We start from the raw sequence: 27,092 nt of genomic DNA, 5'->3' as shown, positions 1-27,092 counted from the left end.
GCCTCTCTCTGTCTCTGCAAATGGCGGAGGAGGACTGGGAGCCGCAGTAGAAGGCTAAAAGAGCCACATGCGGCTCCAGAGCTGCGGGTTGCCGACCCGTGCTCTGGATACATAACCCACTGCTATTTGGCCCAAAGACAACTTTGCAACATTATTTCCACTTTTGAGCTTTTTAAGCATACATACTGGGATTGGGGGAGGATGACTGGAAGATAAGTGATGGCAGCAACAAATAACAAGATGCAACTTAAAGCAGGAAGTAGGACCAAGAAAGATCACCCAAAGGGCTTCAGGAATGGAGATTTGAAACCCTATATGCTCCTCTTTTCCGCTGGAAAAGATATTTATGTAAAGAACTAGTTGTATTGAATATAATCGTTTCTATTTATAAAGCTGAATGAATGTAGCAATGATTATAAGGCTGCCTGGAGCAGAGGTCTACTTTATTATGGAAATTTTTGACCATTTAATCTGGGGAACTGAAGATGAAAGCACAGCCTATTAACACTGTGTTTTCTGAGAAAATCTAATGAATAGTAGTTTGGGCTGGTCCAGAAGCAATTACTCTGATTTGCAAATGTCACCTCTGACTTCATTTAAATGTAACCATCTGTGGAGAGAGATATGGAAATGATTTAAAATTAAAATAACATTATTTAGAGCTGGAGCTATAAGAGGAACTCAAAGAGAAGTCCATTATTAAAATAACCACTTTGCCTGGAAAATGAGAGGCATTAGAAAACAAATTATATTTTCTAGTATCTAAGGCATGGTAGAGAATTGTATTACATAAATATCAAGCATCCCATCTTATATTAACTGTGCTACATTTTGAGCTACCAAATAAGTGCTTTAATTTTTTTTTTTTAAAAAAAAATACAAATATGCCAAAAATCAGAAGCAGGCATTTGAGACTCATATATTGGTAGGAAGACAACTCTAAATCCTGGGAATCACCTTACCTTCCCCTCCTCTTCCTTCTTGTTGTAATTCCAACTCACCTGCTCGTCTAATTATGCAGACTGGGTAAGGAAATAGATATGCTTCCTTCATTTATCTTGTGTACTTTCTTTCTTCTGAATGGCTAGAGACATAAGTCCAGGAGAAAAGTACAAGTAAATGGATTCTATAATGAGAAATAAAACAGGATTTTTATTGACTAAGAAAAAGAGTATCCAGCAATTCTTCTTATATGATTGCAGTGCATCAGTTTCAGTTGGTTAATTTCCTAAGATAGCAGAAATGAGGGCCCCATCTATGCTTCAGGACTTGGCTTAACAAGGTTGATTTCATTATTAGGACTGTCCTTCCTGATATCTATAAGCCAGACATGTCAAACACAAGGCCCGGGGGCCAGATCCGGCCCGCGAAGTGGTTTCATGTGGCCCGCGAAGCCATCCTGGAAACAGTGAGGGAACGGCCCCCACTGCCTTGGCCCTGGCCAAGAGACCCTCCTTCTGCCAGAGACCCTCAGATTTGTCCCACTCCTGCCCAGGCCCCCATAGGCACCCTTGATGCGAACGATGTAGATCTGGCCACGCCCACCCAGTAGGCCACACACACTCTAGCCACGCCCACCCAGTAGGCCACGCCCACCCAGGCCATACCCACCCGGCCCCTTGAGGGCAACTGTAATGCTGATGCGGCCCTCAATGAAATTGAGTTTGACACCCCTGCTATAAGCGAAGGCAGGATGCCTTCATATTTAAAGAAGGCAATTGTCAGATCTCTTTTGAAGAAGCTTACCCTGGATCCCTTAGTGATACCTCTAGGTTGGTCTCCAGTCTACCTCATCTGTTTCAAGTTGTCTCAGAAGAAAAAAGGTTTCGTATACCCACTTTGGAAGAATTGCTGATTAGGAAGCAGCATTTAGAATGGAATATAGAGCAATTAAGCAGTTCAAAATTGCAAAAGCCATGTGACAAGTTTATATACTATAACCACAGTTATTAAACCTATATTAGAAAATACTATGAGAAGTGGTAGATTAAGATTTAAATTGCTGAGAGAAATATTAACCACCACAGGCATACTGTAGACATCACCTTGGTAGCTGGAAATGAGGAAGATTTAAGAAATCTCTTGCTGAAGGTTAAAGTTGAAAGTGCAAATGCCATTTTGATGCTCAGTATATTTTTTTTAATTAACTGCTCATATCAATTTTGTGCATATAGTTGTAAATTAGTGTAAGAACTGACTTTATCTTCTCAGCTCAAAACCCCAGAGATATCTGGATCTTTGGAGAAAGATTTTAATAGATAACAGAATTTTAAAGCATAGTCAGATCGTACTGCCAACAAAAGTGTATAAGGTCAAGGTTTGGGGTTAATAATGGTTGGATACTAAATGAGAATCACTGATACCAGAGGAGATCCAGTGTAGTGGTTAAGGTGCTAGACTGACACTGGGGAGACTGGTTCTAGTCCTCTCATAGCCACAAGAAGCTCACTAGTTGACTCTGGGTCACTTTCACTCAGCTCCACCTATCTGGTTGTAGGAGGAAATAGGGAGAGGAGACTTAAGTTCTTGAACTAAACTAACAACATGTTTAACGACTGCATAACCTCTTATTCTAAAAAAACATAATATCTATAGCATGGTACAGACTATATCTATGAATGCACAGTGAGGTAATGCCAGGTGCAGAGATATAGAACAGTTCACAGGAAGGGCATTTCATTAATGAGCTAGTTTCTCACATATTTTGTTTTGCCTATTGTTGGAAAAGCTTTGTAAACCAGCTCCTTGGCACAGACATGTCATGGCAAAACACAGCATACAAATATGTTGTCTGTCGCAAGGAACATTGCATGTTTACTCCTGTAAGTATTTATGTTTAATAAAGTTTGTGAGGATCATAGTGGCTTTCATCTCCTCTTGGAAATCTTTCATGGATGTTGGCTCCTGAAGGCATTTGGGCATTAAACTGCTCCTGAACAAAAGATGAATACATCCAATACAAATACAAATTTAAAAAAAAATTTTTTTTTTGGAAAATCCAGTACTAATAATGAAAGTCAATTTCATAACATGATTAGATACAGTACAGGTAGTCCTCGACTTACAACAGTTCATTTAGTGACCAAAGTTACAACAGCACTGAAAAAAGTGACTTATGACCTTTTTTTACATTTAAGACTGTTGCAGCATCCCCATGGTCATGTGATCAAAATTCAGACACTTGGCAACTGATTCATATTTATTACGGTTGCAATGTTCCAGCATCATGTGATCAACGTTTGCACCCTTCTGACAAGCAAAGTCAAAGGGGAAACCAGATTAACAACCTTATTACTAACTTAACTGCAGTGATTAACAACTGTGATGGGAAAGATCATAAAATGGGGCAAAAAGTCATCTAACAACTCTCTCGCTTAGCAACAAATATTTTGGGCTCAACTGTTGTCATAAGTTGAGGACTACCTATACTATCACTGATATTATGAGCAGGAGTTTACAAAACTCAAATAATAAGTTGCCGAGTGATAAATTTGGCAAATCAATTGCCCAAAGGGTCACAAAGAACTGGAAGTGCCATTCTGGGAAAATCTGAATTAAGAAAAGCGAGACACAGGTTGCATGGAGGTACACTAGTAACTAGTTGTAAATGTAACACACTTCGTTAGAATTAAAGGGCAAGTATGAAGAATCATGCACACAGCTTGTGTAATAGAAAAGGATGGAATACAGACTAATTACTTTAAAAAAGAAAATCAAGAACACCTGAACTGTTATCAGACTCTGTCTCACAGGCTCACAGAAGATACTAATAAGCAGGCATATACATAGAATGAAGGCTACTGCTAAGCTTGTAAGCCGCCCTGAGTCTTCGGAGAAGGGCGGGATATAAATGGAATAAAAATAAAAATAAAATAAATAAATTTCTAAGAGCTCTTTAAGGCAGGTTTCACAGCCAGATCTGTGGACACTACAACTCCCAGAATTCTCAGAGGTCACACTGTCCCATTGGAGACTGTGGGAGTTGTAGTCCCAGCACAACACAGCACAACACAAGCAATGGGCAACTTACGTCTTCAAGAAGCACCGTTGTCGCAGCTGAGGGGCAAATTAATTTGTGAGGAAAGGTTTTTCTTCACCTCAAAGCCATCTGCAACGCTCGAAAGACAATATTAAATGCAAACAAATAAATAGAAATGCAATGGAAGAGAAGAACTAACGCACACCAACAACCACAAAGAAGGGGGGGAAGGAAGGAGGGGGGGAAAGGAGCGCGCGAACAGGAGAAGCAGCTCCTGCTATTTCTCCACAAATGGGGAAGGTTTGAAGAAGCAGCTCCTGCTATTTCCCCACAAATGGGGAAGGTTTGAAGAGAGCCGCCGCCTCTTCAGCCCTTAATTCTCCCGCAGGCTTCCGATTTGAAGCGGCGTCGGTTGCAGCCCGGCGTGCCCGGCTTCTTTCCCGGGAAAACCAGCGCCGATCTTCTTCCCGGTGCCAGCGCTACGTTATTGTAGGAACGACCGCCTCCTCCTCCTCCTCCTGCTAAGTGCAGCAGCGTCTCTGGCTGGCCACTACTGAGCTGCATTGCTGTAGGAGCGCGCAACACTCAGGCGCCAGCCGGAGCTGCAGTGCCGACCCGGGAGAGGCAAAACGAGGTCGGGCGAGGAGCCGCCGGTGGAGAGCGAGGCCCTCTGACCCGCCTCGCGGCCATGTGCATTCCGTGCCAGCCCGCTCCTAATAAAGCGATGGGGCCGGGACGTTGCCTCCCGCTTCTTCACGCCCTATAAATATTCAGCCGGCCCCGAAGGCCAGCTCGGGTGGCTTGTGGGCTGCCTGACCCTGGCTCAGAAGAACAGCTGCCGCCGCGAGAAAACCTGAGGCAGCCCGAGCGTGCGTCCGTCCGCCTAGGCGAGCCGGCGAGATGCCCCGAGTAGATGCAGATCTTAAACTGGACTTTAAGGATGTCTTGCTCAGACCTAAGCGGAGCAGCCTCCGAAGCAGAGCAGAGGTGGGGGCATTTCCAAAGGAGCATGCTTTCTCCCCCCCCTTTTTTCCCCCTCTCCCTTCCTCTTTAAAAATGCGGCGTCCGACTTCATTAGATGCAACCCCTCTTCTCTTCCTATTTGCATTTCAGGCGAAGGGGTTAATGCCCTTGCCGCCTCGGCCTCTTTATTTTTTTTTTGTCCTTAATACGAAGTCAAAGGATTTCAGAACTTTCCATGCGGAACCCGGCCGGTGAGGTCTCGGCCCTCTGTAGCAGCTACCGGTACTGCTTTACTTTGCTTTTTTTGTTTCCACCTTTTGCAGATTGCGATCCAGAGGAGAATCCTTAGGAAAGTGCTCACCGGGGCATTTGATCGAATTGCTTCCAAATTTGCAAGAAGCCAGCAGGGATGGTGTGTGTGTGTGTGTGTGTGTGTGTGTGTGTGTCCGACAGAAGGAGACCTAGAGTCGGATTGCATTCTGCTCGGAACTGTTTGTAGAGGAACAAGTGGCATGACAGATCATTTTGCCGGGGAAAGGAAGGGAGAGGAGGGGAGGCTGATTCAAGTTACAAACCCTCCATGAGAGAGAGAGAGAGAGGCCTGGCTTTCCTTGAGTGGAAGTAATGCTGGAGAGGCGAAGACGCAAGCAGGGAGGGGAGCTGGGCAATGGAATTGAAATCTTTTTGTGTTTTGCGGAAAATCAGTTCGTGCATTGGCCTTTACTCTTCCAACATTTATCCTTAATTTCGTTCTGTCTAGCGTTTAGCCTCCAAAGGGATGTTGAAAAATTCCTATTTACACAAACAACGTCTCTCCAAGGGTAAAGATCAAAAAAGTCAAAATGTCACCGTTGACATTTTGGAAGCCCTGTGCCTTTTGTCCCTGTAGTTGGAACTGGCCATTCCCAGATAAAGGCTTGCACAGCAGGTTTAAAGAACAAGTCTCTGGGATTGTGGGACACAGTATAGATCACGGTTGTCCAACTTTTTTGGCTTACTTGGGCCTCATTGAGTGAAGAGGATTTGTCCTGGGTCGCATATAAAATATATAGTTAATGTACATAAATTACACAGTGTTAAAAGTTTACATTCTTGTGGGGGCACATTACTATCTGTTCAGGGCTGCATGCATGCATGGCTGGCTTAGATAAGGCTGATTTAGATAAGGCGATGCTGGCTGGGGAATTCTTTGGAGTTGAAGTTCACAAGTCTTAGAGCTGACAAATTTGGAGACCAGATGATCCTTGGTTAGAATCCCACTGAAAGTCTGGATTTTCTTGCAGCACCTCTGTTTTGTGGAACTGAAAAAAATGAAGGGGATGGTTGTGAATGAAAATGCAGGATGGGCCTCTCTCGCTCTATTATGCAGATTACTGCAATATCTTTAGTTGAAATCAAATGGTTTGTATAATTACAATTATTGCTACGTAGCCATTGTTAAAATACAGTATATCTCTGAAACAAATTAACATGAGTATTTTGGGAATATGATTTCCAGCATGCTTTGATCCAAAATGACCTATTATAGTTTCCTGTCATCTGGAAAGGACTTTGAAAGATCTTCTAGAATTGGAGCCTTTTTAATTGAGGGAGATTAGAGCTAAAAATAATAATAATCCACCAGGCCATATTCGATAAATTTGTGTTAATTTTAAGTCTAATCACCACATGAGCATCACTCACAAGTGCAGGTTGCAGATTAACAAATTAACAGTGGCTTCCGATGAAATAATACTAAATACTTCTTTTGGTGTAGTACAGGGGTAGGCAACCTCGGCTCTTTTATGACTTGTGGACTTCAACTCCCAGAATTCCTGAGCCAGCTATGCTGGCTCAGGAATTCTGGGAGTTGAAGTCCACGAGTCATAAAAGAGCCGAGGTTGCCGACCCCTGGTGTAGTATGACCGATGTAGAATTCACATATGGATTCCATTTGTGTGTGTGAATTTGAAAGTAGGCCTGGTTGGATTCTGTATGATTCACTTAAACATTGGAATAGAATAACCATCAGCCTTGAACCTGAGCTGCTTTTGTCCTATTTCTGGAAACATGTTAGATATTGACTCTTGATTATTTCTGAACATTATGACATATGTATAAGATTCAATCTTGTTCTTAGGATGTATTTTGGATGCTGAACTTGCAAATAAGTGAGGTGATCTCCTTCCCATTTGAATATTTACAGGTAGTCCTCAACTTAAGACCATTTGTTTAGTAACTGTTCAAAGTTACAACATCACTGAAAAAAGAGACAGTTTTTTTACACACGACCATTGCAGTCTCCCCATGGTCATGTGATCAAAATTTGGATGCTTAGCAATTGGTTCATATTTATGACAGTTGCAGTGTCCTGGGGTCATGTGATACCCTTTTGTGAACTTCTGACAAGGTCAGAAAATGGAAATTGTAAGCCAAAGAAATTAAAGGCATAAGGTAAGAAAAGGAAATATAATTAAACTGAAGTGTTTACAGAAACGCTTTTCACTCTACCTCTTTTTATACTTGCAAACCAGTTTTCCAACTTGTCCATTCATACACCAAATCAAGCACTGCTTTGTTCTTTCCACAATTGAGTAGCTGATGAAAAAGTAAACACAGCGTAATAAAAATATTTTCAACCAGTTCACTTTTGTCATCCAGGGATTGGATGGATTGGAAAGCATGTCTGAATTATAAATTTACCTTTTTTGTGAGCATGTGATATTATTATTTATATTTGCTGACAAGTTTAATTACCTGATTTGAATTACAGGCTGTTCTCATGGTCCAGATCAATTTATTGCTTAAATGGGATGCTTTAACAATGTTAGAAACAAATTGGCTGGCTATCTCCTTCCTTGCCATTTTAGGACACTGAAGCACTTATGAGATTGTAGATACTGTATTTATGTAGAAAGATAATTATTTAATATCTGTTATTTTAGTGTTTTTATTTTTCTAACTTTATGACTGAATTCTATATTGAATGCATTTTTGTCACTGGATAAAAATGAAAATGCTTTCAGGTCCAAAATAAAAAGGTGTTGTTTTTACAGGTAGATCTTACACGTACTTTCTTCTTTCGTAACTCCAAGCAAACCTATACAGGCATCCCCATTATTGTAGCAAATATGGACACTGTTGGTACTTTTGAAATGGCACAAGTTATGGCTAAAGTAAGTGTTTCGTAATTCTCTTCTCCTAAAAAAAAGGAATGAAAATAACATATGAATTAATTTCAAGTCATTGTAATGATTTAAGTCATTCACCTTGGGATGATCTGATATCTATGGTAAATGTCATATTACCTAAAAGTCAATTTTATAACCCTCATATGAAGCACTAGCCAATTAGGGATAGCCAGTTTTGAACACTGCTAATTTTTGTAAGAAAGTTGTAAGTTAAATAACTGTACCATACATAATGAAAATTACACACAGGCATAGGAAAAAAAATACTAAGCAAAAGAAATTAAAGTCCTGAAATTTTTTAAAAAATCATTCACTATAACCTCTCTTTATCTTTCTTTAAATGATCTTTGCTTCATCCATTGCTTCATCCATTGTTTTTTTTATTTTCATCTCTATTTTTGAGGATGTCATCAACTTTATCCAAACACAATTTTCTTACTATTCCTTTTCTTTTGAGTCATTCATTTTAATTTGTTTTGTGTTTAGATCACCTTAGTGTACTTCTTGCCTACTGGTTACTCACTTTTATATTCAGTCCAATTAATTCTTGACTTTTATTTTTGTTTGACCATATCTATTTGTTAAGCAAACTATTCCTGTTGCAATCAAGTTTTTTCAATGTTTCTCTTAAAAGTTCCAGTACCCACTTTCTTGCTCTCTTGGCTCCATTCCTTGCAACTTTATTTATTTGTGAAAATTTATATGACCACCCAACTCACTCTCAGTGACTCTGGGTGCTTACGAGGACAAAAACCCAATATGAAATAATAAAAAAGCAATAATCCCCTCACTCCCTTAATGTATGCCCATTAAACAGTATTTTCTTCTCATATTTTGTAATAATAATTCTCTTATATGCCTTTTTCTCATGCACAACCTCTTCTGCTTTATTATCTCACACAACTTTTCTTTCATACTTCCTATACCTCATGCTTGTATCTTAGCTTGTAACAGTTCTTAGATAAGCACTTTTGTCAGAGTCATCTTCTCTAATGATTTACTATATAATTACTAAACTGCTATGAAGGGTTGCAGGCTTAGCATCCAGTCCTGTAATGTTTGAATTCAAGTAAAATTTATAAATAATGCCGTCTCCTGTCATGGAAATCTGTGGCAGTTGTATTACATATAGACCAGATTTACATTTAAAGCCAGTTTCTTGAATCTGGAGGACTACTGACTTTGGAAGGAGCATTCAGGGAAAGTTTTAGCTCCTCACTGTTGTGTCTTTCATGTGTAATCTAGGATCTCTGCATTGTTTTCTATTTCAGTATCAACTTCACACCTTCCTGTTGTTTAAGTAAGAACCTTCATGTATTTACAATGACGTCATGGAACTTTGTTTTGTATGCGTGCATGTGTCTACATCAAACAGTATAATTATAGCATATTTGTTTGTTTTTCTAGTACACCATGTTTACTGCAATACACAAACATTACTCTCTAGAGCAGTGGAAGCTGTTTGCAAGTGATCACCCAGAATGCATAGAGGTACTTTTTCATAAAGTTAATAATTAAATATTAGATTGCATTTTCTGAAATATTAGAAAAACTGATAGGCCCTGTCCTGTTAGCAAGAGAGTGGTTTATAAAATCATATGCTTCCAAAAGATATTAGATCTATATGATGCGTGGTATTTTATTAGAGGGCCCCGGTGTTATGAGTGCAATGGCACTTGCAGAAATTGGAGTGACTGTGTGGATGCAGGGAGGCTGCCCAATAACAAAACAACTGCTGTGATCCTTACGAATCACAAGACTAGAACACAAACAGATGAGGCTATCCTCACCGTCATATTTAGCACAACTAGATACTCTTTACCATAACAGCTCATGTGCTTCCAAACAAATGGGTGAACTAGAGCTATTGGCCATTTTTATTTTCTAAAAATATATTTAGAATTGAAATGAAGCCTTGAGGCATTCTTAAAAAGCTAGATGATAGAAGATAAGAGCTCTTCGTCAGATGACAACTTCTTGCTGATAATTACTTTTAATTAAAATAATATGTAAAGATAAACTGAAAGGGACTGACAAAGAGCTTGAAGAGCTTGTGTTTATAGGTATTGTGGTGTTCAGGCATCACGTTGGTTTTATTACATTTTTATTTTACACCATTCTGGCTAATGCATCCTGGAAGATCAAGGGAACAATATATAATATAATAAAAAGTAATATTATAAAATACTGGAAAGAAGTCTGCATGTTTAAGTGAACATTTAGAAAATTATTATTATGTTGTAGAATTCTTTTCATGTTTCTTTACAAGTAAATTCACTCCGAAAAAGACTATTTAGGTCTAGCCTGAACAGTGTGGAACAGCAAAACATTAATGGAATATAAAAACTGAGTTTAAATTATTAAAGATATCAATAGATGATTTGTTGACAAAGTTAGATAACACTATATACATTAAAGTACGGGTAGTCTGACAAAAATGAATAAGAAAATGGTTTATTGAACAGTGGTAGTCTGTGAAAACAGCTGCAAACACAGTATTTTATTCAGGCAAAAAACATTGAGATCAAGTAGAAAATAAAACATTATACAATGTATAAAACAATGTTGGAAAAGCCCAAATAAATGTTTTAGATTTGTAAATTTAATTGAAAGAAATGAGAATTTTTATAATAATAACAATATATTCTAAGTGGCAAGGAAGCAAATACTTCAAAAGAATAGTAGAAGATTGCACTGGTAGACTTGCTAACCAGTGTTCCTAAAAATAAACTACTGATAAATTAGCAAAAGGCTTTCATTAATTTCCAGGTCAAACTTATTTTAATATTTATTTTATTTTTGGGAATGGGCTATGCAGATGCATGTGTGAAATCACAGAGTTTGTCTTCTCGGAGGGGGGGTTGAAAGAAGAAGGATAAAAAGCTTAAACGGCTTATTTGGGAAAATGTAGGCTTTAAAAGTTATATAGAGGCTTTATAGATTCGTAGCCCTTTGCATTTTGCCTAGAAACAGTCCAGGAGATGTTTCGTTATAGGAGTCACATGCTGCATATATTCAGCCTGTTGATTGTATGAACAAATCATTTTAGACCAGTTGACCTTTCTACATATTTGGTGGACTAGCCTCATTATAGTACTTAAATAAGCGTAGTAACTAAGAGACATGTCACCATGGAGCAGATCTGGCTCAGAAAATGGATATAACCAGAGAACAGATTGGTCATATCTGAGCACATTGACCTTGATTACTTTATAAAATCATATATATTCCTGTAGGTTAAACCTAACTCCAGAGAATATAAAAGTACCTTGGACAGGCTACCGTTCCTGTCCCTTGATTGGGTTTTGGTTAACTAGGGGGACCTCAGTTTAAGAGAAAAATGTCCGGATCCTAGCCAAGGGCATCCATTTCTCCTCCTTGCAGATGCTGTAGCTGCTCGTCAGAGCATGTTCACCAATCTCTCCAGGATGAAGGGATAGGCTTTGTTTGACATGTAGAAGGTCTCTGTCTCCTCCAGATAGAGTTGAGAAGACCCCAGTTTCAAACTCTGCGGAGCTGGTACTAGTCAATGTAGACAGCTCTCAACTAAATAGAGCACCAAATGGTCTGATACAGGCCAAGCCTTTTTCTTATGTTCCTATTTAAAACTTGGAACTTTCCCTTTAACAAATTGTATGGACTCATAAAAGGTAGGAAAAAGGTAGGATACTAAAAATACCAAGGAGGTTCTTGGCTGCTCTATTATGTTTCAATCACAAAAGAGATGCAGCATACATGTCAATAAATAAAAGTGAACAATTGTAGTGGGGTGCATGATTCACAGGTATTAAAACTTCATCCTATATTGCAGCTTTGCTGTGTTCCTAGAAAAAAAATACCCTGAAAATACATGTATTTAATTGTCTTAGACATTTTCCCATTTGGCTTCTTCTGCGAAGCCATGCACTGTGAAATGCTTTTGACCTCATTTCTGTAAAAAAACCACCACCTAAATTGTTCTCATCTTCTTTTTGCAGCATATAGCAGTGAGCTCAGGCAGTGGGCTGTCTGATTTTGAGAAGCTGATAAGTATCATCGAGGCCATACCCCTTATCAAGTACATCTGCTTGGATGTGGCCAATGGTTACTCAGAACACTTTGTGGAATTTGTGAAAGCTGTTCACGTCCGGTTCCCAAAGCACACTATCATGGTAGGGGTTGGAGAAATTGAGAGATGGATAGACTTGTAATTTGGCAAAAGTTTCTTGATTCCAGCAAATGCCTTGTGTCTTAACAACAAGAGACCGTAAATAATAAATCATGAATTTAGCATGTGGGGGGGAAAAAATCCAGGTTTAATCTATGTAGACTCCCGTGTGAAAACTTGCAGCCAGCCAATATAGGCAACATTGAACAGAACTGATGAGTGGTTTGATTTTGAATTTCTCTGCCATGGGATGGAGTGCTCTTTATTGCTATCTTTGCAGCATATTATTGTGAGATGATTCACACCACTCCATTCCACTCAAGTATACTTTAGAACATGTTACACAAGAGAGAGAAAGAGAGACTCCTGACACTTTCACAAGATATTGATAAAATTCCGCAAGATTTTCAGGATTTCAAGAAACCAACATTTTTTATTTGGGGATGGAACAGAAATGGGCATTGTATAACCACCTTCTGTCCTCTTCTGTGGAATTAGCTTCCCATTCTGACGTGATTGTATTAGAAAGCAGATAATTAACCCTAGATCAGGGTTTCAAACTGTTCCCAAGAAGCTGACGTGTTACTGTGTGAGACAAAAAAAAAAGGGAGCAAAATCTCAGTCAATTTTCTATCACTAATGCTTTGTCTTTTGATCAGGGATTCCAAGATTTTTTTTAAAAAAAGCTAACATTTTCTGCAGCATGATAAACCTTGATGTAGACCATTAAATTAATGGTCTACTTGTTTGAATAGTGGTTAGCGGGCAGAAAATTGATGTGCGATCATGGCTTATTTTAAGATACAGCTTAAACATCAGTGTTCCTTGCACTAAGGAATGTCTCCATTTGTATTTAGAACAAGGGAAAAATTTTCACTAATTGATGCTGGTAGACATTTCTACAGCAGGAAGAAGAGTCAATTTTATTACTTCTGACTTGTTTTGCTTTTGAGCTATCTCAGAAATGGATGAATGAATGCCACCAAAAGGCCTGTTTGGACTTCTTTCCATAGTACTCTGCATGCTTGCACATTTATAAGAGTTTTAGTAATAATCACATCTTTTATTTTATTTATTTAAAATACATACCGTAAGTGTCCAATGTACAACAACCCTAATGGGTGCAATAAAAGAATAACCAATAATACACAATATTATATTTGTGGTCTTGTCTCTTTTTATTTAAAAGGATAGAAAAACATTTAGGGCTTATGGGATAGATTTGGATAGAGATCTAAGCACAACACAAAGATTGGCATGTTTGTTAATGGGATCATGTGTTAAATTGTAATGCCAATTATATCATTAATAAGATTTAGAATGAACTAGGGATTTGAACCTGGGATCTTCCACTTGACTCTATCGTACAGGATTTATTTTTTATAAATACATACAATACATTTTGAAACAATTTTGTTTCATGCACTGTATGCTTGTTAAAAACATTCAGAAGTAGTAAGAGCACAGAAGTATGGTCAGTGCTTTCCCAAATACCAGTGAGTAACAATATTATTATTAGGTATACAGCATCCTGAGTTTCTTGGAGGAAGGATGAGTTAAAAAAAATAAAAAAACAAAAAATCATGCATAAATAGAGACAAAATTATATAAAGTGGTGGACAATTACTTCTTACTAAATGCTAATAGAAAGTAATATTACCTGTTTTTTAATGGGGAGCAATTTTCTGAAGTTCATCAAGAGCAAATCAAACAAAGTGCTTTTCTTTTACGTGTGCTTTTACCATTGTTACCGGTGAGAAGATGTTTTTCTGGAAAATGGGAGTTTCATGGCATTGAATAAATCAGTCAGAAAGGGCACATTTTTGCCTTGATGTTTCTGTTCTGATATTAATCTTTCTTGACCATATTAAGCAAGTTCTTTATTCTATTGATAAAAGTGTTGATTGTACAAAATGGATTATAAGAAATGTTTGTATTTGCAACCTACAGAGTTATGGCTGTGACGATGTTCCCTTCTTTTTCAACATTTTAAAGAAATACAGATAAGAGATACTAGGAGCATGGGGGATACTTAACTTACCAGAATGATCTGGCATAGGAATTATAAGGTCCACTTAATGCCAGAGCAAAGAATCCATCTATTTTAATGGAAGTATTTGTTTTTACAGGATAGAAAGTAGATGTGTCATACACCTGCTGATCACATGAAAACTTAGGGTGTAAATCAGCCAGGATGATGCTGATTGCTGAACAGGGCCTTGGATAATGACACTGCAATTTTAAAAGAAATCATGGTTTTGAAAATAAGGCAATTTTCTGCATACAAGTGAGAATGTGCTGTATATGTAATCTGCCCAGATTGGAAGGCAGGTTAAAAATAGAAGGATAGAAGGAAGGAAGAGAGGTAAATATATTTGTTTTACTACTGCAGTCATTGCGGATTTATTCATTATTTGCAATGATTTTGGCTCTATTTCAGGCAGGCAATGTAGTAACGGGAGAGATGGTGGAAGAACTTCTTCTGTCTGGAGCAGACATTATTAAAGTAGGAATTGGACCAGGTAAGCTGGGTAGAAGGGTATGTGAATGAAGACAACTATACAGGTCACAGGATAAAGTTGCAGGGTATATGCAACATTGCTTACACATTTATGTCAGTAGTATTTTCTTTGCACCCTTACTACATATATGTAGAGTAATGAATAACAAGAACAAAAAAGTAAAATCTGATTTGGTGTGTGAATGGACAAGTTGGCAGGCTGGCTTGCAAATATAAAAAGAGGTAGAGTGAAAAATGTTGCTGTGAACACTTCACTTTAATCACATTTCCTTATCTTATGCCTTTAATTCCTTGGGGTTATAATTTCTATTTTTGTGCTTTGTGTAACATTTCCCGCCAAAGGAAAATGATGACTATATACGTATTTTGCAACCTCTTTGGGAAAAAAAATGAGCAAAGCTGTCGTGTCCTATAGTCTGAGAAAATATACATCTTGATAATGATCTGGAGCAAATAAAATCTAAATGCCCTAAGTATTTGTGTCCTAGAATAGTTAGGCGTGGAACTGACCCAAAAGGGAGTAGTATCCAGGGTTCTTTTTGAAGACACATTGTTGAAAAGTGGCTACAAAGCCCTTAATGCAGAAGTATTTGGATCATTGCCAAATGACAGATTTGACTTGAAAAGGGAAAACTATTCCAAAATTAGGAGATTGCTTAAAAAGGAGCTGAAAGACAAAGTCAGACTCAAACCTCTCCAGAGACATGCAAAAATGCATTCAAAATCACAATACTAAAAGCTCAAGTAACACATTGAGTGAAAAGCAATCAAAATATGCCACTGAAATTTGGCTGTTTGCCATCAAAATTCAGTGATGTGAAGTTCGGATTTAAAGGGGGAGGATACACACACACACACACACACACACACACACACACACACACACACCAAGAGAAGCATGCTTTTGCGGGGAACCAGTAATTGATGTCAATGTGGATGTGGATTTCCCAGCTGAATGGAGGTTTGGATCTGTTGCCCCCAAGGCTCTCTGGTCCTGTTTCATGTAAAGAAAGGAGTAAAGAAGAGAAAAGGGATATTTACTGGTTCTATTCCTGTTATCTTTTAGTCTTTATGGATCTTATCAAATATTATTTTGGCTCTTGTGGATGTGTGTCCTTTCTCATAGTATATAGCTCTGTCATTCTGTCTCGTGCATATGATTTCATTATATGTCTTTTATGTGAAAAGGCTTCCAGAGGGATTCAGCTATCTGAAGAGATCAGGGCTACTTTTCATCTAAATCACAAGATGTTGTGATGTCATATTTTGTTTGTTCTCCACGCCTAGGTTCTGTGTGCACTACTCGGATAAAAACTGGGGTTGGCTATCCTCAGCTCAGCGCAGTAATTGAATGTGCAGACTCCGCTCACGGACTGCAAGGACATATCATTTCTGTAAGTAGGGTCTGTCTTAAATCCCATAAATGAAAACAATGAATCCAGAAGCAAAGTCCCCATAAGTAGGAATTGATGGAGATTTTTCTTGGATTTTTATTAACTTTTCTATTTGTTATTTTATTTAACAAGCTTAAAAGTCCACTTCCCGGGTCAAAGACATGAATCTGCTCATGAAGATCTAAAATCTTCTAATTATTTGTCCCTCTTATATTGTATTTAGAAAAACTGCAGGGTAGTCATTGACTGAACAACCATTCGTTTAGTGACACTTTGAGGTTACAAAGGCACTGGAAAAAAGTGACTTACGACCGGCTTTCACACTTAGGATGGTTGCAGCATCCCCGTGGTCATGAGATCAAAATTCAGGCGCTTGGCAACTGGCATGTAATTTTGACAGTTGCAGTGTCCTGGGATCATGTGATCACCATTTGTAAGGTTCCCAGCTAGCTTCTGATAAGCAAAGTCAATGGGGGAAGCCAGATTCATTTAACAACTGCATGATTTGCTTAATGCAGTAATTCGCCTAATCACTCTGGCAAAAAAGGTTGTAAAACGGGGTGCAACTCACTTAATTGTCTTGCTTAGTGACAGGAATTTTGAACTCATAGTCATAAGTTGAGGACTACCCGTACACTAATTATAATTGATTCTGGCATATAGAGAAAACCAGTAGCTCATCCTCGGTTTGTACCAGTTGCACCAACAAAGTGGTCTACAGAACAATGCCACAAAGGGTGCATTATTGTTGTCACTCTTCAGTGCCTCTGTTTCGTAACAAAATATTCACACTTGGTGCAAAGTGAGTTGAAGGAAAGGAAGATAGATAGGCACTCCCATCTCACCTATCTGTGAATGTTTTCAGTGTACTTTGCAATGTTTTATATCGGTTTTGTTATCAAAGATCATTTTTTAAAAAAAAAGCTATTTAATACCTTTCTGCCCGTTCTGAAGGGTGGAATGGCATGCTTAAGTACATCCTTCATTTTCTAATTTGTACAGAGTAGTGAGAACATCAGACTTACAGCATACAACAAAATAAATCAAGGAAAAACAGCTTACCAGTCAGTCCATGGATATTCTGGAAGTGCCCTTGAAAAGCGACTACATTTTCAAAAAATACTAGGACACATAACACTCTCCATCAGTGCCTGCCATTCTCCTTTATTTTAGTGAGATTAAATAGGTAAAGGTGGGCATCTTCAATGTCCTTTTTTTCTGAAAAAAAATATATCCATATCCACAATAGTAATGATGTTGGCTGCTTGTGTGGACAAATATATCTCATTAATGATTGGAGTAAAATTATGCCTAAATCCTGTTTCCAGTACTTTTTAAGAAATCTGCATTCTAGTCTGCCAAATCCTTTGAAGTCAGATCAAATAGTAAATGGAATTTTAATCTGCATTTTTATTTATTTTTTATTTTTATTTTTTTGAAGGATTGCTTTCGAGTGAGTGTTGACTTCTGGTGATTGTCTGGACAAATCCTCGAAATATTCTTGGCAAGGATTTTTTTTTGGAAGTAGCTTGCCATGATCTCCTTCCTAGGGCTGAGAGCGCATGACTGGCCCAAGGGTCAGCCAGGTGGCTTTCAGGCCTGAGGTCTTGTGCTCTCATAATGTGCTTAGTGCATTGAAATTAAACCTTTTAGGGGGGGGAAAGGTTGATGCGGTCACTTTCTTGTTCTCATTTCTACAAATGCTTAGGCTGAATACTTCTTCCAACCACCAGCTAAAACTGTCCGTGTGTTACAGTAACAAATGGAAGTGAATACACTGACTTCTTCTCTTTTCTCCATCCTTTATTCAGGATGGAGGATGCAGCTGTCCAGGAGATGTGGCCAAAGCTTTTGGTGAGTACTGTCTATGGCTGAAATATAGGAAATGCATTACTACAGGAAGCCCTTGACTTAACAACCATTTGTTTAGTGACAGCTTGATGTTACAATGGTGCTGAAAAAAGTAATTGATGACGGTTTTTCACACTTAACAACTGTTGCGTAAGCATCCCCATGGTCACGTGATCAAAATTCAGATGCTTGGCAACTGGTTCGTATTTATGACAGTTGCAGTGCCCTGGCATCATGTGGTTTTTGCGACTTTCCGGCAAGCCAAGTTAACGGGGAAGTCAGATTCACTTAACAACCAGGTTGCTAACTTCGCAGTTGCAACAGTTCACTTAACAATCATGGCAAGAAAAGCCACAAAATGGGGTGGAACTCGCTTAACAACTGTTTTGCTTAGCCACATAAATTTTGGGTTGACTTGTGGTTGTAAGTCAAGGAGTACAGGGCTGCATTAATAATTGCAATCTCCTTTTCAATTCCAGTATTTTGTGTGTGTGTGTGTGTGTGTGTGTGTGTGTGTGTGTGTGTATGTGCATATATACAGTCATGGCCGAAATTGTTGGCACCCCAGAAATTTTTCCAGAAAATCAAGTATTTCTCACAGAAAAGTATTGCAGGAACACATGTTTTGCTATACACAGGTTTATTCCCTTTGTGTGTATTGGAACACAACAAAAAAGGGAGGAAAAAAAGCAGATTGGACATAGTGTCAAAGAAAACTCCAAAAATGGGCTGGACAAAATTATTGGCACCCTTAACTTAATATTTGGCTGCACACCCTTTGGAAAAAATAACTGAAATCAGTCGCTTCCTATAACCATCAATAAGCTTCTTACACCTCTCACCCGGAATTTTGGACCACTCTTCCTTTGCAAACTGCTCCAGGTCTCTCTTATTGGAAGGGCACCTTTTCCCAACAGCAATTTTAAGATCTCTCCACAGGTGTTCAATGGGATTCAGATCTGGACTCATTGCTGGCCACTTCAGAACTCTCCAGCGCTTTCTTGCCATCCATTTCTGGGTGCTTTTTGACGTATGTTTGGGGTCATTGTCCTGCTGGAAGACCCAAGATCTCGGATGCAAACCCAGCTTCTGACACTGGGCGACCCAAAATCCTTTGGTAATCCTCAGATTTCATGATGCCTTGCACACATTCAAGGCACCCAGTGCCAGAGGCAGCAAAACAACCCCAAAACATCATTGAACCTCCACCATATTTCACTGTAGGTACTGTGTTCTTTTCTTTGTAGGCCTCATTTCATTTTCGGTAAACAGTAGAATGATGTGCTTTACCAAAAAGCTCTATCTTGGTCTCATCTGTCCACAAGACGTTTTGCCAGAAGGATTTTGGCTTACTCAAGTACATTTTGGCAAACTGTAATCTTGCTTGTTTATGTCTGTGTCAGCAGTGGGGTCCTCCTGGGTCTCCTGCCATAGCGTTTAATTTCATTTAAATGTCGACGGATAGTTCGCGCTGACACTGATGCTCCCTGAGCCTGCAGGACAGCTTGCATTCCTTTGGAACTTGTTTGGGGCTGCTTATCCACCATCCGGAGTATCCTGCGTTGCAACCTTTCAACAATTTTTCTCTTCCGTCCATGACCAGGGAGATTAGCTACAGTGCCCTGGGTTGCAAACTTCTTGATAATGTTGCGCACTGTGGACAAAGGCAAATCTAGATCTCTGGAGATGGACTTGTAACCTTGAGATTGTTGATATTTGTCCACAATGTTGGTTCTCAAGTCCTCAGACAGTTCTCTTCTCCTCTTTCTGTTGTCCATGCTTAGTGTGGCACACACAGACACACAATGCAAAGACTAAGTGAACTTCTCTCCTTTTTATCTGCTTTCAGGTGTGATTTTTATATTGCCCACACCTGTTACTTGCCCCAGGTGAGTTTAAAGGAGCATCACATGGTTGAAACAATCTTGTTTATCCACAATTTTGAAAGGGTGCCAATAATTTTGTCCAGCCCATTTTTGGAGTTTTGTTTGACATTATGTCCAATTTGCTTTTTTTCCTCCCTTTTTTGTTGTGTTCCAATATACACAAAGGGAATAAACCTGTGTATAGAAAAATAGGGACCGCTCCGGTGGGAAGGTAACAGCGTTCCGTGCGCCTTTGGCGTCTAGTCATGCCGGCCACATGACCACGGAGATGTCCTCGGACAAGCGCTGGCTCTTTGGCTTTGAAACGGAGATGAGCACCGGCCCCTAGAGTTGGAAACGACTAGCACGCATGTGCGGGGGAACCTTTACCTTTACCTTATAGCAAAACATGTGTTCCTGCAATACTTTTCTGTGAGAAATACTTGATTTTCTGGAAGAATTTCTGGGGTGCCAACAATTTCGGCCATGACTGTATATATGCACATGCACACACACACACACACACACACAAAAAAAAAAAAAATAATACTGGAATTGAAAAGGAGATTGCAATTATTAATGCAGCCCTGTATTTAAACACTACAAATGCTATTTTGTTTTGGCTTAACCCCTCATGTTTTTCCTTTGTGCCCCTCACAGGAGCTGGTGCTGATTTTGTGATGCTGGGGGGCATGTTTGCAGGACATGACCAATGTGCTGGAGATATTGTAGAAAAAAATGGTAAAAAAGTGAAGCTTTTCTATGGAATGAGCTCTGACACTGCTATGAAGAAGCACGCAGGTGGTGTTGCAGATTACAGGTACCACTCCCTTTCCAGCATAATATGCAAGGCCACTTCTTGAAACTCTGGTTTTGTTAATATGGTTATTGGCAGCCAACAGAAATGCAGCCCTCAGCAGTGTGCTCCACATGGGGCGGTAGCTGGTCCAGAATGCAGTGTTATGGATAGTAATGCATTTTGCTGAATGCAGAACCTGAATTTAGTAGATGCCCAAGTTTAAGATGCTGGTTATTATCTATCAGGTCCTGCACGGTACAGGAGCAGGTTACTTGCAGGACCACCATTCTGCTGTTGGCTTTTCCTCTCCCTGAGGTCACTCAGCCTGGGCATGGTCCAAGTCCCTTCTTTGAAGCAAGATGACTTCAGGAAATGGGCCTTTTTTGTGCCTGAGCCTGTCTTTCGAAATAAGCTTCCCCTGAAATTTGAGTGGCCCTGACTCCACCGATTGTCCATACAGCTCTAAAGACCTGGCTTTTCTTCCATGCACTGGGCCAGGATTTTAGGTGAGCTTGTTCTGTGACAAGAGCATGTTGCCAGGCTTATATGTTGATTAGAGTTGATTTTGTTGCTTAACTAAGTTTTTACATAGTATTTATTCCCTTCTTTCCTGCTGAAAGGGTTGTCTTTACTAATCAAATCAAATAATAAAACAGACAAGATTTTATTCTTGGAGGAGATTAAGATGATGGCCATCACATGATCGAAGTCCCTTTTATATGTCTTGGCATAATGTAGGTTAATGTAGGTTTAAAAAATGGGGTGGGAACTTCAACTATATGGTTGACTTGATTTATTTGCTACTACTACCAGCATCACCCAGTCACTCCCAGGTGCCAAATGCTTGGCTAGCTGCAGAAGTGCAGTCACACTTAGCCACCAGTTGGAAGTTTACTGAGAAGGTCATCACGCCTTCTCCTGATATCTGAAAATTAGATTCTGACAACATGGAGTGTGATTGGTAGTCACAATCTAAAACAAAGTTGGAGTGATTTCATTGGGCTTGGTGGCTCTAGGGTGGGCAGCTCCATAGGTAATAGTGGAGCAGGAGCACTTAAGGTCATGACTACTCAAGATTGAGGTACTATAGGACTTTCTACTGTTATTTTATGTGTGTGTGTGTGTGTGTGTGTGTGTGTGAGTGAGTGAGAGAGAGAGAGAGAGAGAGAGAGAGAGAGAGAAACCACTGGCAGGCATCTGTTGATTTGGGGCAAATTAACATTAACATTTGGGATATATACACATTTCTCTAATCAATTAGTATGTAAATGATTCTTACAGTGCAGTGGTAGCGAACCTATGGCACGCGTGTTGCCCCAGCCTCCCACCATGGCCCCCTCACCAGCAGCCCCCCCACAGAGGAGAGTTGCCCCTGGGCGCAGCCTGCGCAGAGCAGCGCAGCCAAGGACATAACAGCTGGGTAGCAGGGACAAGACTGCCCTCGCGCCCCATCGTGTGTAGATGATACTGCAGGGCACGGGCGGAGGGCGTGGCCACCGTGGCACTGCAGGGCTGTCTGGGAGATCTACGGCAGGCCGTGGAGATGGAAGGTGCCCCTGCGGGCAGGCAGGGTGGGGGCGCAGGGGGTGGGAAGGGCGGTTTTTGAGCACTTGGTGTCTAAAAGGTTCGCCATCACTGTTATAGTTGAACAATGAAACAGCATCTTTGACTTTCCAGATGGATTTATTTCAGATTGGAATACAAGCAAATATATCTTTGTTTGGATAAAAGAGGCACTGTTGGGAAATAGCAGTAGCATTTGGGCTTATATACCACCCCATAGTGCTTTACAGTCCTGTCTGGGTGTACTATACAATGTCAGCATATTGCTCCTAACAAACTAGGTCCTCATTTTATCAGCTTTGGAAGGATGAAAGGCTAAATCAACCTTCAGCCCCATCAGGATCGAACTCTAGACTGTGGGCAGAGTTTGCCTGCATTACTGGACTTTAACTGCTGCATCACCATAGCTCCATATTTTAATAGTATGTTTTAATACTTTTAATAGCAGAATAGGTAGCCCACCAATGCAAGTGAAATTAATTTTCCTTTTCAGAGCTTCAGAGGGCAAAACAGTGGAAGTACCCTACAGAGGAGATGTAGAAGATACCATCCGTGACATCCTGGGTGGTCTCCGTTCTGCTTGTACCTATGTGGGAGCTGCCAAACTCAAAGAGCTTAGTCGAAGGACAACCTTCATTCGGGTAACTCAGCAGCACAACACAACATTTTCTTAGCCAAAGAAGGAAATCCCGGGCCTTTGGAGATGTGAAATTTGCTATGTTCTGTTTCTCCTCCACTTCCTTTATTTATTTTGCAGGATGGGGAGGTGATTCTATTCCAAACTAGGAAAGAAGCAGGTTTGCTTAATATCATTGATTGTTGTAGTAGCGGTTGGAATCAGGCCTAGTGAGAACAAGCCATAAACCGCTTCTGGGTCCATGATTATGGTTTTGTTCAGAATTGTTCAGTGGTATTCCTTTTATATCCTTGTCTATTTAAGTAAGAAATCTAGATTGATCTTTCAGAACAACCGATCAGAGGTACTTAGATGTCCATTCATAAAGTATTTGTCCCTTGGGATCTGCCATTACTAGAAAAAGCAAAGCCATTCGGGGTTTTATATTTAAAGTTTCAACTGCTCCTGCAATGTGTGGTGAAAGTCAGAAGAAAAGGAAAGCCAACTTCGAAGCCCAGGAAACCCTCACTGCATGGATACTGCTCCAGCATGCCACCTTGGAATAGCACTTACAGAATTAAAAAAAAAGAAAAAGAAAAAAAGAAGCTGTCTTATTTTCACAGAGGCATCAAGTGTTCAGTTTTTAACGTGTGCTGATTTATTATAAAGTTCTTAAAATGGTTGGTCCAATAGCTACACTCCCTTTATTTTAATGCTTTGTTAGGGGATAGGTTTCAACATTGCAAATGGAGATGCTCCTTGTTCGTTCATCTCGTTTTAAAGATGAAAGAGATAAGCTAATGATGATTAACTATTTTTTTTTGTCCAATGCCTTTGGGAAAAGTTCCACACCTGACCCTACTGTGTAGAGCATTGAGCGTGAAAAAAAAGACATGCTAAGTTAATAAATGGCAGAGACATGTTTTGGTTGTGCAAGATCTAGATCTCGTTTTCCATATCACTATTGTAATACCCACAACCAATTCATTATGTAACAATTGTTTCATAATTTTAGGAGGCAGTTTTTATGTGGAACTTGATAGATGACCTGCAGAGGAGATTCACTGTAACACTTGTAAAGCTGCATATCTGCAATGTAGTTTTACTGCAAGTAAAGTTCCTTATTTTTTTAAATTACCTTATGGTTTCTTACCATAGCATTGTTTTATTTTCAAAGTCCAAGTAAAATTTGAGTAATTGGTAATTAAAGAGTAACAGAAGTTTGTAAAACCAGATTTGGAAGTTTTGAAATCTCTTTTCTGCCACCCAGTGGTTGTCTCAACTTTTGCAACCCATATCTGACAATTTTACAGTGAAACAACAAAACCAGTCACTGGTTCCTTCTAGAATCTAGACGAATGATACATAGAGCCATACTATAAATAATTGTTCTTTTCCTTTGGGCTGATTTATGTAGCATGTAGAAATATTTTTAAAATCCTTTACTTTTTTTTCTACATTAGAATTATAACATCTGTCTATGTTGATTCCATCATTTATCTATGGTGTCTTTTTAGGTACAGAAGCACCATACAAGAGAAATGAAAAATATATTTACCTCCCAGATAGCTAGCCATCTTTCGGAGATATGATTACTGAATGGCATTTTAAAATCAGTTTTCCTGTTAAATCTGCCTAATTAACTCCATTTGTAGGTAGACAGGTAGCCTTTTCCCCTAGCAAAATCAAAAGAAAAACAAAACCCAGGAATATCCATGCAAATAGAGGATGCAGTTTGCATGTCCAAAAATAACACAGATGCAGCTGCAATGTCCAGATACATTTAAAAAATGCAACACGGAATTGTAATGACAGAAACGACAGCTCTCACTGGCACACAAGAATGAGAAGCTTGAATTGGATGCAAGGCAGTTCCATGATACAAAACAAGACTCAGAAAGCCATATTATGCTAAAATTAAAATTATTACCTTGGCTACTTATTTATTTCCAGGCAAAATAAACAATGGTGATGGCTACCTATGAATTAATTACTAAGTGACTTAAGTCTAGGTTATCTAAGCAAATGTCTGTCACTTTACAATCCTTCCATATGAAGATAAGCCCTGGGAACCCTGTATTTGTCACAGTTTTAACAGACCCTGATTGTGAATCAAGCCTGGGATTAATGACATCGCTGACCTTGAGCAAGGCTTTGGAAACAGAACTTTTTAGTCAGGCTATTTAATAGGGTTGATTCTAATTGTTATAATACATGATAAATTCGAGATCTTTTATAATTGTGACTCTTAGGTGCTCAGTAAATGAGAGGAGAGGGTTAGCTGTATTAAACAATATTTGCCATAGGCCCGTTCTTAGCACCAGCCACAGATAGAAGGGTTCACATAGATAGAAGGGTTATGTTGGTAGTTTTAAATGGGACATTTTTCCTCCTTGGACCATCTGGCTTGTGTTTCTGAGTACAGAAAGTACAGAAACTGTCTGAAGTCACCATGGTGCTGAAAAAAGTGACTTTACAATTAGTCCTTGCACTTAATGATGATTGCAGCATCCATCCATGGTCATGCGATTGCCATTTGAAACCTTCCCAGTCCGCTTCTGACAAGCAAAGTCAATGGGGAAGCCAGCAGTGGCTCACAAGTCAGGGTCATGTGATGTCTTGCTTAATGATCATGGATAATTTGCTTCACTGCTGCAACTGAGACTCTTGGAATTGTTGTCATAAATTGGCACCTTCATGTTTCACTTAAGAACCGTGACAGAATTGCTCATCCCAGTTAGGATCATTAAATGAGGACTACCTGTACTAAGTACCTGCATGACACGAAAGGAGATAACTGCAACCACTTCAGCTCAAACCTTGGAATTCTGAGTTTTGGAATTTATTTGTGATAAATGCCCTAAAAACAATGGTCATTTTTTTTTCTCGCTTCCAAAGTTTTCTTCATGTTAAGCATAACAGATTTTCACTATATAGCTTGAAAATGCTAGTGTCGAGCAACTGAATGAAACGCTTCCATGTCAACTAATGTGATTTGTAAAGAGGGATAAATACAAAGCTAAAACTATGAAGCTTTGCTAAGTATATTTAGAGCATAAGCTGGTAGCAGGAGGCAAACTTGACAGTGCAAATGAGTGCTTGTATATTATTTCAGAAAGTTCAGAAAATACGCATTTATTATGGATTTCTGCAACTTGTGAACAAAACTTGTCATAAAGTAAATCCTCACGAAAACATTCATGTGAAAAAAAATTGTTTCAAAGAGGAACTACTACCAACCTCTTATTTAAACACTACAAAGAACACTAATTTGCAATTGGCACTGTTATTTTATTAGTACGAGTATACTGAAACAATAAACTTGTACTGGTATACAGACAATTTCTTTAAAACAATTTTGTTCAAATTTTGAATCAAACATTGTTTTATTATCATAATGAAATAATTTCTACCTAGAAAACCTGCAAGCACCATCAAAGAAAGGGACCATAAAATTCAATAAACAGACGCGAGTGTATCCTACAAATAGACACACCACGATTAGAAAATAGAATATGAATTCTTCCATTTTTTTAATATTTGTTTTAAAAAAAGCTAGTGCAAGTACAATATTTTACACTGGAATTACAGAGAGTATGCACGCATATGGAAAAAGTTCTTGTCACAATAAAAGCTCTTACCTATGTCGGTATGCAATTTCTCTTTTCATTCTATAAGGTGCAAAACGTTCCCTCCCTATTTCTCCTTTGTACTGGCCATGTCAGCCCAATATGACCTCAGCATAAAGCTATGGTACCCCTTTCTCTAGGCCAACATCTGGCAGGACATTGAAAGTGTAATCATTTGTAATCATTTAAAAGAAACGGAACTATGTATTGATTTGGGAAACATTCACTGAGTTTGCTGGATGCTCAAACCACTGATAAAATGCTACCAAAAACTGCAAGTAGGCATCTGAAATTTGTCTATTCAACTTAATTATTTAAATGAAAGAGATAGAAAGGTGCTTTCTGATGTCATGCTTTATCTTAAAAACAGATTTTTTTCCCCTAACAAAAAGACCAGTCAAAATAAAGCTGTACATCTTCACAGAGTCATGAGAGGCAAAAATCCTGAGATACAGTAAAAACATGAGGGAAATTATCAATCAGCTGAGGAAATGCTTAACATATTTACACCCAACACTTTGAGACATTTCAAGTACTTGAGGCCTATTCCCTGGGGTTAAATAGATGCAGAACAATTGGCAATTTGAATTTACTC

General features: G+C 39.1%; 1 protein-coding gene and 1 long non-coding RNA gene across 4 annotated transcripts; one reads left to right on the top strand and one right to left on the bottom strand.

Annotated features, from left to right (window-relative positions):
- Positions 1–385: 385 nt before the first annotated feature.
- On the bottom strand, positions 386–4,219 carry LOC308664809. Of its 2 annotated transcripts, none has more exons than XR_014025749.1 (3): positions 4,031–4,219; positions 1,002–1,084; positions 386–610 (listed from the first exon to the last, which is right to left on the bottom strand). It is a non-coding gene; the product is annotated as an uncharacterized lncRNA (long non-coding RNA). The 2 variants fall into 2 exon arrangements; XR_014025750.1 differs by lacking the exon at positions 4,031–4,219 and adding an exon at positions 1,670–1,758 and having other exon boundaries at positions 1,002–1,310.
- Positions 4,220–4,727: 508 nt separating this feature from the next.
- Positions 4,728–26,512, top strand: GMPR (guanosine monophosphate reductase). 2 transcript variants are annotated; one of them, XM_081322325.1, is made up of 9 exons: positions 4,728–4,966; positions 7,978–8,097; positions 9,520–9,603; positions 12,090–12,263; positions 14,700–14,781; positions 16,068–16,174; positions 17,986–18,028; positions 20,551–20,710; positions 22,746–26,512. In XM_081322325.1, the coding sequence occupies exons 1-9, from the start codon at positions 4,880–4,882 to the stop codon at positions 22,924–22,926; spliced, it is 1,038 nt and encodes a 345-aa protein (XP_081178451.1). In that variant the 5' UTR covers positions 4,728–4,879; the 3' UTR covers positions 22,927–26,512. The 2 variants fall into 2 exon arrangements, with proteins under 2 accessions (XP_081178451.1, XP_081178452.1); XM_081322326.1 differs by lacking the exon at positions 12,090–12,263.
- Positions 26,513–27,092: the final 580 nt, after the last annotated feature.

This window comes from Vipera berus, assembly GCF_964194415.1.
Source record: "Vipera berus genome assembly, chromosome: 3".
Taxonomy (NCBI): domain Eukaryota; kingdom Metazoa; phylum Chordata; class Lepidosauria; order Squamata; family Viperidae; genus Vipera; species Vipera berus.
Note: the sequence above shows the minus strand (reverse complement) of the source record. Positions and strands in the feature narration are given on the sequence as shown.